Below are 16504 nucleotides of genomic sequence, written 5' to 3' on the forward strand. Positions count from 1 at the left end.
GACGCCACCAATATAATCTAAGATGGGCGTAAATAAATCAGAAGTGGGCGTAAACAAGTCAGAAGTGAGACTGAAAGATAATGGTGGCGAAAGGCTATTAATCATTTACATAAAGAGGAGTGACTATGTATGTTATGTAAGGATGAAACTGTATAAAATTAGTGTGCTAAGACTGGGAAGATCAGTTGGTCCATGGGCCAGCTCGGCTTGTTACTTTGTAATAAAGTCTATTTGAATTTACAAGTTCCGGTATCTGAAAAATATTATTGGACGAATATTACCACGACAGTAGTTATTCAAAAATCCTGTTAAACACATATTCCACAAAGAGCGAATCCATGCAACGTATGTGACTTGTTAAGCAACTATTATTATTATTATATTTAGGCTTGCCATGACAGAGGTTGAATAGTTATTGACTCAAGACATGTCACCTTTTCATTTATAATTAGTAAAAATTTAGAAAAACACAATTCCACCTTGACATTATGGGATATTGTGTAGAGGCCAGTGGCAAAACAAATCTACATTCAATCCATTTTAAATTCAATGTAACACAACAAAATGTGGATAAAGTAAAGGGGTGTGAATACTTTCTGAAGGTACTGTACATATCTACCTGATACCCCTTGGATATAGCCAAGTTGACATTACTCACTGTGTTTCTCTTATTATGTGTTTTACATTTCTTTGAGTTATTTTCTTTCTCTCTGCATTGTTGGGAAGGGATAGAAAGTAAGCATTTTAATGTTAGTCCACACCTGTTGTTTATGAAGCATGTGACAAATAAAATTAGATTTGATGTATCCATCTCTCGTGACTTTGTTTACTCATCTTTCTACTTGTGTCTAAGTGCTGTGGTGTATGCACATTCAATCACACAAGGGGGACCTGTCAGCAAACCATGTCTTATCACAAGGAAAGGCCCATTCTTGGAAAGTCCCCAACACTACAGAGCTCTAGGTGGCCCAATGTTTTACGGGTGTACTTGTATAATGATTTATGTGTGTTTCTAAGGATGCACATGCTATCTCTCTCGGTAGAGAACACTGTCCCTTTAACATACTCTGCTTTCCTAAATTTGAAGCATAATACTGTTTTTCTAAGTATACCCCCAAAATGCAGATACACAGGATGTCGGTATCTAAGTGTGATTTCCTGTTGCAACAACAAACCCTTTACCAAAATGTCATGCAGGACAATATAATGTACACTTTTTGAGCTCTCACATTGTTCTTCAAAGATTTCCTGTGGAGATGAAAGTAAACTAGATAATTTAGTTTTATTGTGTATCATTTTGACCCATTCAATTATAATCATTTTTATTACCGCTCAAACTCTGATTTACGAAAGGAAGACGTGCGATTAACAGGCTGTAATAAATTCCTCACCTCTCTTTGGTTCCGCACTCTTGAGTTTCTCCCGCTGTATCTGACCTCATGCTTTACGCTGTGCGGTCGTCGAGTTGATAATCCGTGTCACTAATCTCTTTTAAAAATGTATTTCAGAAAGACAGATCAAACACACCATTTCCCCTGACGTGGAGTACAGACCGGTAGGTCATTCTATTGTTATATGTTAATTAGCCATATGGATAACTTTTTTTAACTTGCTGGCTAGCTAGTTGCTTGCTGGCTAGCTAGCGTTAATGTAATTTAAGTTCTGTCGGAGTTTCATTCGCACACATTTGATTGTTAACGATAGCTTGGCGAGAGTGACATTTATACTTCAGTTTTCATACGAGCCTTGATTTGGTAGCTTGTCGAATGTTTTTATCCTGACACTCCAGTTTTGTTTCTTGGCTATTGGCAAGCCACTTTCGTTTTGCTCAACCATTTGGAAGAAAATATTGCTGACGCGTTAGCCAGACTGGCCAGTGACCACATTCAAGTTGTTACTGACCTATTCTTCAATTTTAGCACATTGCGCTCTGTTCCCGCCGAGATTAATTATTATATCTACATTAAGGATTTGTATGTTCTTCTATCTCGCAAATATAGATCGAGTCCTGTAGTTGAGTTATATTTGACTTTTTATTAGCACACCTTGGTGACACCAGTCAATCGGCTACATCACCTTTCACATACTCGTGCATCATCAACAAAGACGAATGGTGAGACTGATAGTCTTGTGTTGGTAAGAATGGATTTGGCAATATATTTGTATGGTCAAACTGTGTGAAATATGATATTGTGAAACATTGCACCGTTAAACGTGAGCAGGAGTCTATTTTATGGAATTGATTGGGATCAATGCCAATTGTCAATCGAGCATGGCAAAATGAGATTGAGTCTTGACTCAAGTGGGTGCTGTAAAGTCAAACTGACAGATGTAGAGTGTGGTATAGCAGCTAGATAATGCATTATCTCGATATTATTTAAAAAACAGCTGATATCTGCTTCTGTCCCTTGCAGCCCCGTATTTGCAGTGACTGGTGTTGTTGAGCCACCTTGTGGTGTTTGCACACAGTGTCCCCCCCCCCCTGCCTCCCTCTCTCTGTTTCTCCATCTACTCTGTCACTTTTTTTTCTCTCACTCTTTCTCGGTTGTTAGGGTGTTTGACACCTGAGGTCTGCCACTATGCAGCCTGGAGGAGCACACAATGGTAGGCAATGGGTTATCAGCTCTTTATTCATCCTCATTCATCCATTCGGCATCCTCTCTTTCTTCCTTTCATTGTCTTTCATTCATTCTCTCATCCTCATGTAGCTGTGTGTGGCCAGAGCCTGCTGTCCAACTCCCTTAGGGTGTATCTGAACAACAAGAACAGACTGCAGCCCATAATCGGTCAGGAACAACTCTGTGTTTTTGTAAATGATACGTCTGTGTTTTAGACCAATGTGTGTACTTTAGACCTGTGTGTACTTCACGTGTGTGTGTGTTTTTAGGTCTGGGCTGTGTGACAGAGTGTGTGACACTCGGCAGGGACTCTGAGGCGGTGTACCTGTGTGAGGTGTGTGTGTGTCGTCTCAGTAAGGCTGATGTCAGGAGCCACATCATGGGGAGTCTCCACCGATACAACTACATTGTGAGTGTGGGATGTGTGTTTCTGGATCTGAGCTCTTTACTCACAAGCTACTTAATGATTCTGATGTCTTATTGTAATACCTGTACGGTTAAACCACACCTCTTTACACCAGGGTTTCTCAATCCTGGTCCCAGGGACACAAATGGGTGCATTGTTTTTTGTGCCCTAGCATTAACACACCACATTCTTATCAAGGGCTTGATGAGTATTTTTAAAATCTGGTGTTTTAGTGCTAGGACAAAAACATAAATGCGCACCCTGTTGGGCAATGCGAAACACTGCTCTACACAATCACTGACCTACAACCGCTGCATTTATACCACTTGTGTGTTTCCTCTCTCCTGTGGCTGGCTTTGTATAGAAAGTCCATCACCCTCACTTTGTGTCAGAGTGGAAGCAGAGTCCTCCTGACCTGTCCAAGCTGGCCCGGCCTCTTATGGAGATGGCTCAAATACTAGAGAAGAGAGAAGGAACCGGGGACGTACAGGTATGTGTGTCTGTGCATGCTGGGGTGGTGTGTGTGTGTGTGTGTGTGCGTGCAAATCTCCTCTGTCCTGTCTTTCTGTTAGGTGCTGAAGTTGGATGCTGCCATGTATGATGATATGACAACACACAGCGAGAGTCATGGTCAGTCCATATCCTCTCTTCTCCTTCATCCATCAGTTTATCTTCTCTTTGTACCAGTCGGCGTCACTCATGCTGTACCCCTCCCCGGATCTATCGTTCTCTCTCCTCCAGCTCTCATCCTCTTGCATGCCATCAGGACTGGGAGGGAGCAGAGAGATCTTCAGAGCCAATCAGTGAAGCAATCAGTCCAGTCGGAGTATCTTACCATCCAGTCACAGAGAACCGTGATATCGCCTCTGAGGCTCTCCGTCCAACCAGAGAGGCCTGTTGTCCAGCTTGACAACCGAACCGTACTATGGAGGAGTCCGACCACCCAGAGTCGGAACTCATCTAGCCAATCGGAGAAGTCCCCTGTGTTGCAGCAGAGTGTCTCTATCCAATCACGGCTTAGTTCTTTGGAGGAGGAGGAGTTTCTCCATGGAAGCAAACCACTGGTTGGTGAGTGTATGACCTCATGGGATGATGCGCCAACTTTGTTAATGGGTGGTTTAAGACATTGGGTACCACTGTGTTGGAAATAACCTTTTGACAGTTAGTTTAAAGGCCCAATGCAGCTGTTTTCATCCCCATGTCAAATAATTTCTGGATAACAATTAAGTACCTTCCTGTGATTTTGTTTTCAATCAATATTGAAAAAAATATACAAAAATAGCTTCTTGGCAAGAGCAATTTCTCAAGCAAGAGCAGTCATTTTGCTAGGACTGTCTAAGTGGGGGAGGGGGAAAAAATGAAAACTAGCTGTTATTGGCAGACTGGTTTGGAACTCTTTCTTATTGGTCTATTAACTAATTTACCGGATGGTGATGTCACCAGGCAGTCCAAAACTACATTCCACCAAAACAGGCTGAAATGACAGGCGGTCTTTTCAAACAGCTCTTGCACTAAAAGGGCATTATCATAATTTTCACAGTAGTTTCACATTATCATAACTCCTAGTGTGGAAATGTACATAAAACGCAGGAAAGTCACATTTTTGACGGCACTGGCCCTTTAATTATTTTTTTATGATTTACGTCCCCTGAATCATTCCCTGCTACACACATTGTGTGTTTTCTTTATTTTGCCTATAGAAAAATGTATCTAACTTTTTACTAACATTTATCACTCCTCTTCTTTGTGAGTGTCTTTCTCTCTCTCGTTGCCTCTTTCTCTCTCCCTCGCTCTCTTCGTCTCCTTTTGTCTCTCACTTAAGGTGCTTCACTGAAGCGTCCTGCCTCATCATGGCAGCATGACCCCTCTCTTTCCCCGACCCCAAATGTCACAGCTGGAAATCAGACGTCTCTGGGCGGGCCTGAGGGGAAGGGGGCGGGACTGCAGGTGGTTCCTGCAAAGCTGATTCGCTGTGAGCCGGTGTTCAAGGTCAGTCTATCTATGACGGACGGCCCCTGGCTGTTGGAGAGGAACTCCTTCAGCCTGGAAACCTCCCCCTCCTCCCTCAGACATGCCTCACCCCTTCACTCCCCCACCGTAGATGCCTCATTCCAACGCTCTCCCGCTCCCTCACGTTTGCTTGGCCAGCTGGGAAACTCAGTTGCCGCAGGACTCGGAAACACACATGAAAATACACACACTCCGGGACTGAGACACACTCCGGGACATGCACACACTTCGACTATGAGACTGAGCCCAGCCATACCTGATCAGCAGCTGACTATGGGAGACGAGGACACAGAGAAAGACCGTCTGTATCTCGGAGGGGAACAGAGGTTCACCGACTATGCTTTGTACGATGGCAGAGAGAAAAACACAACTGACGGTCTCTACTCTGTCAAAGAGCAAAACAGTACTGACCTGGTTTACCTCAGAAGAGAGCAGGACCGAACTGACCCTCTGTATTCAGAAAATAACCGACTCACTGACACAAATTTCCATGTCCGAGTGGGGCAGAACAACCGACAAGGCAGTATTTACCCCGGTCTAGCCTGTGCCAGAGACATCACTGACACGGCGTCTGTTGCCGGGCCGATTCTCTTCACTACCGGCCGTCTCTTGAAGGAGAGCTTGACAGGCACTCCTCTAATGGAAGAAGAACAGGAGGAGGAGAGGGGGAATGAGTGTCATTCTGGGGCACAGAGGCTTGCAGAGGATGACAGGACAACTGACAGTCTTTACTCTACTGGAGAGAGGATAACAGACAGTGGGTTTTCCACAGGAAGCAGGTCAACTGACAAAATGTACCAAACAGGAGAACGATCAACTGACAATCAGTCTTTTACAACAGAAGTGACAACTGACCGTTGGTATGCTACAGGAGAGGAGCTAACTGACCGTCAGTTGATGGAGGAAGAGGAGCGATGCAGAACTGAAATTCAGAATGGAGTTGGGCTCATCGTGGAGGTCATGGTGGGGGAGAGAGAGGAAGGAAAGGATGGAGAGAGGGAGGAGAACTCAGACTTTTACCACCAACAGTATTTGCAAGGCCAGCCTCCACAATGGCACCAGGCGCAAGGGTTCACAGGAACTCATAGGGGCGCTGTAGGGCTTCATATGGTTGACACAGCAGATCTCAGACATGACATAGCCATTCATAGAGATCAGGCAGGGCCAGCCCTTCACCGAGAAGAGATGAGCAGTCGTATGGGTGACCTAGCAGCCATGCAGCAGGTGCAGTTATGTGAGGCTGAGTACAGAGAAGCATGGGCCTATGGAGGCACACAGCTGACCCCTGACACCTATAGATCAGGTCCGCAGGAGTATGAGACTGACCCTGGCTCCTACCTGCCATTCCCAGACGGCCACAGAATAAACTGTGACCCCTACCAAGTGGTTTCTGATTGGTTTAGAACCACCCCTGGCCCGCACTTCGTTCACTCTAACCCTGACGAGTTTACACCCCAGGTCCTCCCGTACCCCCACAATACAATGCCCCAGGGGATTGGACCCAATCCCCACTCTGGCCCCTTCCCCATGAAGATGAGGGGCGTGCAGTCACAGGAGTACAGAAGGCTCCCCAGCCCCCCATTTGTTATGGTGTCTAGACCCTGCCACCCTCAGCCCTTCTTTCCAGGACATGAAGGCTTTCTGTCCCCCCGGCACGGCCCAGCCTTACCTCCCAGCCCTCCCCACTACAGAGGAGCCTACTTGGGCCACAGCCCTGCCCGGAGTCCCTGGGCAGCTCCAGGACCAGGACCTCCCTGGGTCTAATTACCACACACCATACATAAATCCACCAGGATAGTTATTTGTGGCACTTTAGACACTGTTGTTTTAAATGGACAGGTGTTTTATACACTCTAGGTTCTATTGTTTTTATAGCTGTCTTAAACCAACAGTATCCCATCCATTGTATAAGTGCTGATTTTTAGGTACTTCCCCTGTATGATGTCATGAAATCTCATTGACAACTGTCAACGATTCAACTCACTGGTTCAATTCTGTTACCAATTCAGATTTATACAATACTTGTTTGTTTTAAGTTGTTTGTCTTCTGCCATCGAATCAAGATGGATAAATAGACAACACGTTGAATACTGGCTAAATTTTATAATATTATGAACTCAGTTTGTGAAACGCTGCTTCAGCGACCAATTAGAGACATTATGAAGAAGGGAAATCTATTTTTCAACAACAAATATTTTGTTTAATGCAACAAAAAAATCTAAATGTAAATATAACCTAAGGTTTATTTTACACAATAAGGGGGATCAATTAGGGGTTCAACATTGACCTTTCCAGAACTGTCTAGGAGGCGCTGTATTAGTTTTCAGTTCGACCAGCTGAGGAAAGCAGAGATGAATAAGTTGTTTAAAATGATGTTCAGACACACAACACTTGTTAAAATAAAGTTTTATTTTTAAATGTTTTTCATACTTTCCATGTGTGCTTCCCTCATGAAGTTGGGTTTATTTCAGTGTGACAACAGCTTTGGCCAGTGTTATACTTTGACTTTGGTTCACACACCTTTACATTGGCTTAACTGAGTAGATTTGATTCCATTTGTTGAATTATTATTATTAGTGTTAATTTGAAGATTATTCCCCAAAAATGTTTGTGCAGCAGGTACGACAGACTCGGAGCTGCCTCTTCCTATAGGCAGACTACGCGCTGCCCTTTTCTTTTTCAAGGAACTGTCGGGTCTCGACTCACTTTTGAAAAGTATAATACACCAGGTGCAATTTTGACATTTTGTTGTGTATCAGTAGTTTCCCACTTATGACAGTCGCTCAATAAGCCCATGTCAGGTCAGCAAAACATTTTAAGATTGCTAGGTAAGGTAGTTGAGCCAGGGGCCCTGACCTCCAGGGGGGCCTCCATTGATTTTTGTAATTTTGTCACTCTTTTACAGACTATATATACACACACAAGTATATGTGGATTTGGCTATTTCAGCCACACCTGTTGCTGACAGGTGTTTAAAATCGAGCACACAGCCATTCAATCTCCATAGACAAACATTCACAGTAGAATGGCCTTACTGAAGAGCTCAGTTACTTTCAACGGGGCACTGTCATAGGGTTCCACATTCTCCAACAAGTCAGTTTGTCTAGAGCTACTCGGTCAATTGTAATTGCTGTTATTGTGAAGTGGAAATGTCTTGGAGAAACAACAGCTCGGCTGCGAAGTGGTAGGCCACACAAGCTCACAAAACGGGACCACCGAGTGAGAGCGTAAAGATTGTCTCTCCCCTGTTGCAACACTCACTACAGAGTTCCAAACTGCCTCTGGAAGGAATGTCCGCACAAACTGTTTTGCGGGAGCGTCATGAAATGGGTTTCCATGGCCAAGCAGCCGCATACACACAAGCCTAAGATCACCATGTGCAATACCAAGCGTCGTCTGAAGTGTAAAGCTCGCCGCAATTGGACTCTGGAGCATTGAAAAGGTGTTTTTCTGGAGTGGTGAAGCGTGATTCACCATCTGGCAGTCCGATGGACGAATCTAGGTTTGGCGGATGACAGGAGAACGCTACCTGCCCCAATGCTTAGTGTCAAGTTTGGTGGTGGAGAAATAATGGCCTAGGGCTGTTTTTTACATGGTTTGGGCTAGTCCCCTTAGTTCCAGTGAAGGGAAACCTTAACACTACAGCATACAATGACATTCTAGATGATCATGTGCTTCTAACTTCGTGGCAACAGTTTGGGGAAGGTCCTTTCCTGTTTGAACATGACAATGCCCCTGTGCACAAAGCAAGGTCCATACAGAAATGGTTTGGAGGAACTTGATTGGCCTGCACAGAGCCCTGACCTCAACCCCATCGAACACCACCCTAACGCTTATTTTAATGCACCAATGGTAGCATGATATTCGCTTAATTTAAATAAGTGCCGCCTTGTAACCAACATTGGAGTGTTTGCGGAGGGGTCGTGGTTTATATAGCTTGATAGCTACTTGATAGGCACTCTACTGGTGCCAAAATTTGACCGTGTCGGCAAATATAATTAAATGTTTACACTATTCATCTATGACAACGATTTTTATATCATTAACCAGGTTTCCATCCAAACTTTTTGTGTGTAAAGCACGTCATATAAAAATTATTGACCAAGTGGGGTCTTTATATCGGTAAAATGTATTATGCAATAAATGTCGGACGCTTTTATGCGCAAATATTGATATAATAACCATATCGAAGTACTTTTAGAGTCACGCGATGACATGTGTGGTCCTGCCACTATGACTTGTAAGGTAAGCATGCAGTTTATTAGGCTACAGAGGAAATAAGTTGTGATGAACTTCACAGGGTGGTGAAAATTCAAGGTAATGAGCTTGATGCTCCTTTCCAATAAATATTGAGTGTCTTATTCTGGTGACATGATCATCAATGCTTGGCTACCCTCTGACAAATACAAATTGTTATGCTCTTTTGTCCATAATAATCTAATCATGTAGGCCAGGGATAATCAACTAGATTCAGCCGTGGGCCATTTTTCTTCTTGAGCAGATGGTCGGAGGGCCAGAACATAATTACAAATAATTTGTAGAATACAAATTGACCTCAAGAAGCCCAAACAAATATGTTTGACTAAGACAATTTCAAACCTTGCTGACATTTTGTATACGATCACATTGTGGGAATAATTGGAGGAGAGAAAGTCATTTCAAATTTTGAGCAGACAGGGTTTAGATTAAGCCAGGAGTAGGCCTTAATGTGTACCAGTTAAACTAGGACATTTTATGTAGCTTTCATGAACGTGGCTTAAATTTGTCTTAGTCGGAGACAACCCTTTTTTGACCCCGGCACTCCAGTCAAGCCCCAGGGGAAAAAGATGAGGCCAAGAGAGTATGTCACTTCTTGAGATGCAAAACAATATTGTAATGCTGTTGACAGCAAAGATAGATGAAAGGGCAAATGGCTTGGAGGTCATGGTTAGGGAGAATACAATAAATTGAGACCATTAAAAAATCTGACTTTATCTTTGGAGAAGTGAAAACCCTCAAAAGTGACATGAAGAAAGTGGAAGTTATCTGCCAGGAAAATGAAAAGAAGGTGGCTGAACTCAAGCAAAAGGTGAATGAGGCGGAGAGATACCAGCGCAGGTGGAACCTGAGGCTCCATGGAATTCCAGAGCAGGTGGGTGATGACATCAAATGCAGAGTTGATGACATCTGTGGTGCTGTCATTCCCGAATCAAAAGCCAAACTTCAGGAAAATGTAGACATCGTCCATCGTTTGGGAAGACTCAAGGATCAAGACAAGAGACCGAGGACAACCATCATCCGGTTCAACAACCGATCTACATGGGATCTTCTCTGGAGGCAAGCGAAGAATTCCTCATCAAGCAAAAATTGAGGTTCACGGAGGATCTGACCTCAGCAGACAAAGTGAAGAGAGAAACTGGCCAATGGTGGCTGCAGCTAGAAAGGCCGTGAAAACTGATTTTTTTATCAGTGCAGGAGTGATCATCGATGGGAAATAAATGCGGCCAAACCAGAACATTTGAGAGAGAGACAGAGTCTAAATCGGACAGAACTGTCAGGCAAAAAACTGATTGCCAGGTGAAAAGCAGCCTTTTATTATAAAAAATGTACACAAGCACTTGAATGAGAAAAGGCTGACCTGAATACTGGTACACTAAACACTAACTATAGGTGAATAACTGCTTATTGTAAAGTCTACACAATGTCTCCTCCTTGTGGGACTAAGAAAACTTTAATAACTTTATGACCAACATTTGTTCGTTTTTTTGTTGGAGAGGTTAATAATGGGATGGACATCCTTTTGAGTTACATATTATTAGGAAAAGCTTATATTAGCATAACAAGGTTGTTAGTTGAAGTTTATGTATATGCATAATTTACTCAAGCGTAAGGCTATTTTCCTGTATTGCAAACGGTTTAATGCAGACTTTTACTTTTTACAAGAGACTCATGCTTGTTCTTCTGATCTATCTTTTTGGAAAAATCAATGGGGTAAACGATATCTGGTTATCATATGGCAACAACCACTCTGCAGGTGTAGCAGTTTTAAGATGTGCATTTAAAGGGAAGGTCATCAGTAGTAAGACTCACCACTCTGCAGGTGTAGCAGTTTTAAGAGGTGCATTTAAAGGGAAGGTCATCAGTAGTAAGACTCACCACTCTGGACATTGATTCATTTTAACAGTAAATTTCAACAGTGAACTGTTTTTATTAGGGAATATTTATGCATCCAACAACAAACAAAACAACAAGATGTTATTTTTAGAATTTGATGAAGTGATTAATACAGTTATAGGTGTATTTCAGGATATCAAAATGATCTCAGGTGGAGATTTTATTTCTGTATCTAATGTGATGATTGTCAGATATCTCCCTCCTAACAGATCCAGCATTGTTAATCCTGAGTTTAATAACCTATGTCTTGGATTAGTAGATATTTGGAGATCCTGATAAAAAGGAATTCACTTGGAGTAACAAGGACATGTCGAGAATTGACATAATTTCTAATTCATTAGATAATTCTGTAGTCAAGGTATCAATTGAACCATCAATTCTTACTGATCATAAAGTTATATTGTTATCTTTAAATATGAATGGATCTGAAGTTAAACCGAATCGGGAGTTATTGGAACTCAGTAGTAGACTGTTGGAAGATGCTAATTTCAAGATGGATGCCAAAGATATTATACAAGACAATTGGAGGAAAGACCAACTATTTAAGTCTTATGGGAAATATTGGGAATTAATTAAGTATGAAATAAGACAAACAGCCATGAAGAGAGGTAAAGAAATTGCTGAACTTAAAAGATTGAGGGAAGATAAACTTGTTTAGGAAATACTTTCTCTAATCTCTATGGAGGACCTTGAAGAAGGAAAGAGTCAGTTTTTCTCTTTACAACTAGAAATGGACTGAATGTATGAAGAGAAAGCAAACGCGACATTTGTTAGATCAAGAAGGAGATGGTTGGAGGAAGGTGGAAAAAAATGCTAAATACTTTCACAATTTAGAACGAAAAAATTCTGAATATACATATATTCATAAGCTTAATATAGATGGCAAAGAAAACTAAAACCCCAAAGATATTTCAAAATATCATAATTCTATGGTAATCTTTATACCAGTAATGCCTGTCCTACTAGTGACATATCTGACTTTCTAGACTCTGTCAGAGACTGTGCAAAATTCACAGATGAAGACTTCCAAAAGTCTTGTGATTAAATTATTTCTATCAATGAAATAAAAAGATATCTGCAAGTTAAAAGAGAACAAATCTCCAGGGAATGAGGGCATTATCAGTGAATTCTATAAATATTTTCAGGAGGATATTACTGAATTTATATTTAATGTTTTTAAGGAGGCAATTGATTTAGGGATCCTGCCTGTTTCTATGACACAAGGCCTAATTTCTGTAATACCCAAACCAAACAAAGATTCTATGATGTTAGAAAATTGGAAACCAATCACATTAATGAACAATGATGGAAAGCTACTTGCATCCATCTTTACAGAAAGACTTAAAGGTCTTGACCAAATCATTGATGATACCCAGTCTGGTTTTGTGAAGGGCAGACATATATGGAATAATATTCGACTAGTATTGGACTTGATAGACTACAATGAGCACATTATGGAAGATAACTTTATTTTATTTGTAGACTTACAAGGCATTTGATACAGTTGAACATTGTTTTCTTTTTGAGACTTGTCGTAGCAGAATCAGAATGAGTTAGGTAACAAATAAGATGTTTTATCTACTTTCATAAATATGCTTATGTGGGAAAGTCACTTGGGGACCAGAGAGGGGAGAGGTCAGGCTTGTCTTCATATGTGAATGTATCTTTTAAACCATGTGAAGGGATGATTGAGGGGGAACCAATTATATCTTGGCTCCACAATGTCTGTACTCCAGTCACTCCCTACTTTTCCCATTGGGGGGAGGAGTATGTCAGTGTCTGGAACCATTGTATGTCCCCTCTGATGTCGAAAACTTGTCTTTCATGGTATATGACCTAGAGGCTCACTCCTCTCCGTGAGCTTGTCCAGGAGGGGTTGTATTTGAGATTGGGGTATCTCAAATTGACAATTGATATATGCCATTGGATGAGGTAATGTTTTGGTAATAGGAAGTAACAAGAACGAGAAGTAGAACCTCGTCTAAGAGAGCAAACTGGACAATAATTTGTAGCTAATGCTCTCTGGCTATGGGATACTCCTCTCTCAAGTAAAAGTCTTCTTTTGTGCAGTTTTCCTAAGACCTGTGGTTCATCATTGTGAGTTGAGAGGGGTGGATCTTTGCTATAAAATATCTGTTGCCATTATGTTGAATTCATTTATAGACACTGAATTGATATGAGAGTCACAGGGCTATGTTGAAGCTCATATTATTAAAATATTAAGTTTTAAAGTATAACTCTGACTTGTGTGTGGTTTGTAAACTCTCCTTTCACTTAGTAATACAGGAAATTACCACAACAGACTCTTCAATGTTTTGGTCAATATTTTCAGTGTAATTAAGACACTTTACAATAATAGTAACAGCTCTGTTAAATTATCCCATGGAACTTTATAAAGATTCGACATTAGACATGGAATTAAACAAGGATGCTTAATTTCTCCTTTCTTATTTTTATTGGTCACAAGTTATGGCACTTAATATAAATAAGGATAGTTTTAGGGGTATTCAGATACAAGACAAAGAGAGAAAATGTTCACAATTGGCTGACGACAGCAACATTTCTTTTTGAAAGATCATAATGAAGTCAGGAAAGCTATTGAGTGTATTAATGCCTTCACACATGTATCAGGTTTATCTCTGAATATTAGGAAATGTGAATTATTTGCGCTAAAAAGATGTGACTTAAACTCAGTATGTAATATCCCTGTAAAAGATGTGATCACATATCTTGGTATTACAGTTAGCACAGATCAGAAAGAAAGGGCCAACTTTTAAATATCTCTCCTATTGTAGAGAAAATTGGAGAGAGATTTAACTCCTGGTTATTAAGAGATCTTTATCTGGACGTGTACTTTTATCACAATCTGAAGGTCCAGATGACTTTATACCTCCCTTGACTTGGATGTTCCTCTGTCAGAAACTAAAATGGTTGATACTAAATTATTTAACTTCATATGGAGGAATAAAAATCATTATTTAAGAAAAGCGGTAATATGTAGCACCCAAGGTGAGGGAGGGTTGAGTGCTCTGGATTTTAAAACCTCTAATATAATATTTAAGATTAAATGGATAGAAAACTATTTAAGAAATAAGGATTGCATTTGGAAAATCCTCCCTAATTTAATATTCCAACATATTGGTGGTCTAGAATTCTTACTCAAATGCAACTTTGATATGGGTAAAATCCATATTAAGCTTGCAAACTTTCATAAACAAGTACTTCTATCTTGGAACCTCATGTACAAACACAATTTCTCCCCACATACGTTTACAATCTGGAATAATAAAGACATTAAAATACAAAAACAGAACTGGTTTGACAACATTTTTTGGGTTAAACAAGTATTGAATAATGATGGACAATTATATGATTATCCAGAATTGATTACAACACACAATGTTACATTCACTCCGGAGGAGTATCAAATTGTTGCGTAGCCTAGTGGTTAGAGCATTGGACTAGTAACCGAAAGGTTGCAAGTTCAAATCCCCGAGCTGACAAGGTACAAAATCTGTCGTTCTGCCCTTGAACAGGCAGTTAACCCACTGTTCCTAGGCCGTCATTGAAAATAAGAATTTGTTCTTAACTGACTTGCCTAGTTAAATAAAGGTTAAAAAAAAAAGCTGTTGAGGATTTTGTAGCCTCAATACAATTAGAAGGAATTGACATTTTAAACTATAAATGTAATAACATGTATATAAGGAAACTATCAATATGTTACTATTTCCTCTGCTAAAAGGTATTGGAATGCAGCCCCAGGACAAGTGAACTGGAACAAAGTTTTGTTATCTGGTAAATATTGTATATCTAATAAGGTGAAAGAAGTATCATACTATCAAACTCATTCATAGAATCTACCCTGTAAAGACCTTTATTATACACAGTTTTAAAATAGCTATTGATAACAAATGTGTATTTTGTGGTTGTGACCCAGAAAATCTTGACCATAAAAGGCCCCTCTAAAATGTGCAGTTTTGTCATGCAACAAAATGCCACAGATATCCCAAGTTTTGAGGGAGCATGCAATTGGCATGCTGACTGGATGAATGTCCAACAGAGCTGTTGCTAGATCATTTCATGTTAATTTCTCTACGATAAGCCTCAGCCAACATCGTTTTAGAGAATTTGGCAGTACTTCTGACCGGCCAACCGCAGACCATATGTAACAACGCCAGCCCAGGACCTCCATATCCGGCTTCACCTGCAGGATCGTCTGAGGAGGGGGAGGGAGGGTGAGGGGTGCTGAGGAGTATTTCTGTCTGTAATAAATCCCTTTAGTGGGGGAAAACACATTCTGATTGGCTAGGCCTAGCTCCTAAGTGGGTGGGCCTATGCCATCCCAGGGCCATCCATGGCTGCACCCCTGCCCAGTCATGTGAAATCTATAGAATAGGGATTAATTGGAATGAATTTCCTTCTTCCGAAGAGGAGAGGCGAAACGGATCAGAGGACCAATACGCGGCGTGGTAAGTGTCCATGGTTCTTTTTAATACGTTAAGGTACACATGAACAACTGACTACAAAAAACAAGAAATGTGAAAACTAAAAACAGTCCTATCTGGTACAAAGACAGAGACAGGAACAATCACCCACAAACACACAGTGAAACCCAGGCTACCTAAGTATGATTCTCAATCAAAGACAACTAATGACACCTGCCTCTGATTGAGAACCATACTAGGCCGAAACATAGAAATACCCAAAACATAGAAAAACAAACATAGACTGCCCACCCAACTCACGCCCTGACCATACTAACTAAATACAAAACACAGGAAATAAAGGTCAAAACGTGACATTAATGAATTGATTTCAATTAACTGATTTCCTTCTATGAACTCTAACTCAGTAAAATCTTTGAAATTCTTGCATGTCAAGTTTATATTTTTGTTCAGTATACATAATATATTTCTGTTTGAACGCTCTGTTGTCCCCTCTTGAAAGCAATACAGAAAACCCCTGAACATAGTGCATTCTAAAGTATTCAGACCCTTTCACGTTTTCCACATTTTGTTACGTTACAGCCTTATTCTGAAATTGATTAATTTATTATTTCCTCAATCTACAAACAATACCCCATAATGACTAAGCAACATTTTTGCAAATGTATTAATAATAAAAAACTGAAATACCTTATTTACATAAATATTCAGACCCTTTGCTATGAGACTTGAAATTGAGCTCAGGTGCATCCTGTTTCCATTGATCATCCTTGAGCTGTTTCGACAACTTTATTGGAGTCCACCTGTGGTAAATTCAATTGATTGGACATGATTTGGAAAGGCACACACCTGTCTATATAACGTCCCACAGT

General features: G+C 40.8%; 1 protein-coding gene across 6 annotated transcripts; it reads left to right on the plus strand.

Annotated features, from left to right (window-relative positions):
* The first annotated feature begins 1194 nt into the window (after nucleotides 1–1194).
* On the plus strand, nucleotides 1195–7456 carry si:ch211-199g17.2 (uncharacterized). 6 transcript variants are annotated; one of them, XM_052472371.1, is made up of 8 exons: nucleotides 1195–2136; nucleotides 2415–2604; nucleotides 2709–2786; nucleotides 2888–3027; nucleotides 3389–3514; nucleotides 3597–3654; nucleotides 3766–4092; nucleotides 4847–7456. In XM_052472371.1, the coding sequence occupies exons 2-8, from the start codon at nucleotides 2580–2582 to the stop codon at nucleotides 6796–6798; spliced, it is 2706 nt and encodes a 901-aa protein (XP_052328331.1). In that variant the 5' UTR covers nucleotides 1195–2136; nucleotides 2415–2579; the 3' UTR covers nucleotides 6799–7456. The 6 variants fall into 6 exon arrangements, with proteins under 6 accessions (XP_052328331.1, XP_035651633.1, XP_035651635.1 ...); XM_035795740.2 differs by having other exon boundaries at nucleotides 1195–1555; nucleotides 2041–2604; XM_035795742.2 differs by having other exon boundaries at nucleotides 1195–1555.
* The last annotated feature ends 9048 nt before the right edge of the window (nucleotides 7457–16504 follow it).

The sequence above is a fragment of the Oncorhynchus keta genome, chromosome 20 (genome assembly GCF_023373465.1).
Source record: "Oncorhynchus keta strain PuntledgeMale-10-30-2019 chromosome 20, Oket_V2, whole genome shotgun sequence".
Lineage (NCBI taxonomy): Eukaryota > Metazoa > Chordata > Actinopteri > Salmoniformes > Salmonidae > Oncorhynchus > Oncorhynchus keta.

What these genes read in the sequence shown, in the direction of transcription:
- si:ch211-199g17.2 (XM_052472370.1), top strand. Translation starts at nt 2,580, where the DNA reads ATGCAGCCTGGAGGAGCACACAATG. An exon ending in CAGACTGCAGCCCATAATCG is followed by an intron (nt 2,787 to 2,887) that starts GTCAGGAACAAC and finishes GTGTGTTTTTAG; the next exon opens with GTCTGGGCTGTGTGACAGAG. An exon ending in TGGAAGCAAACCACTGGTTG is followed by an intron (nt 4,093 to 4,846) that starts GTGAGTGTATGA and finishes CTCTCACTTAAG; the next exon opens with GTGCTTCACTGAAGCGTCCT.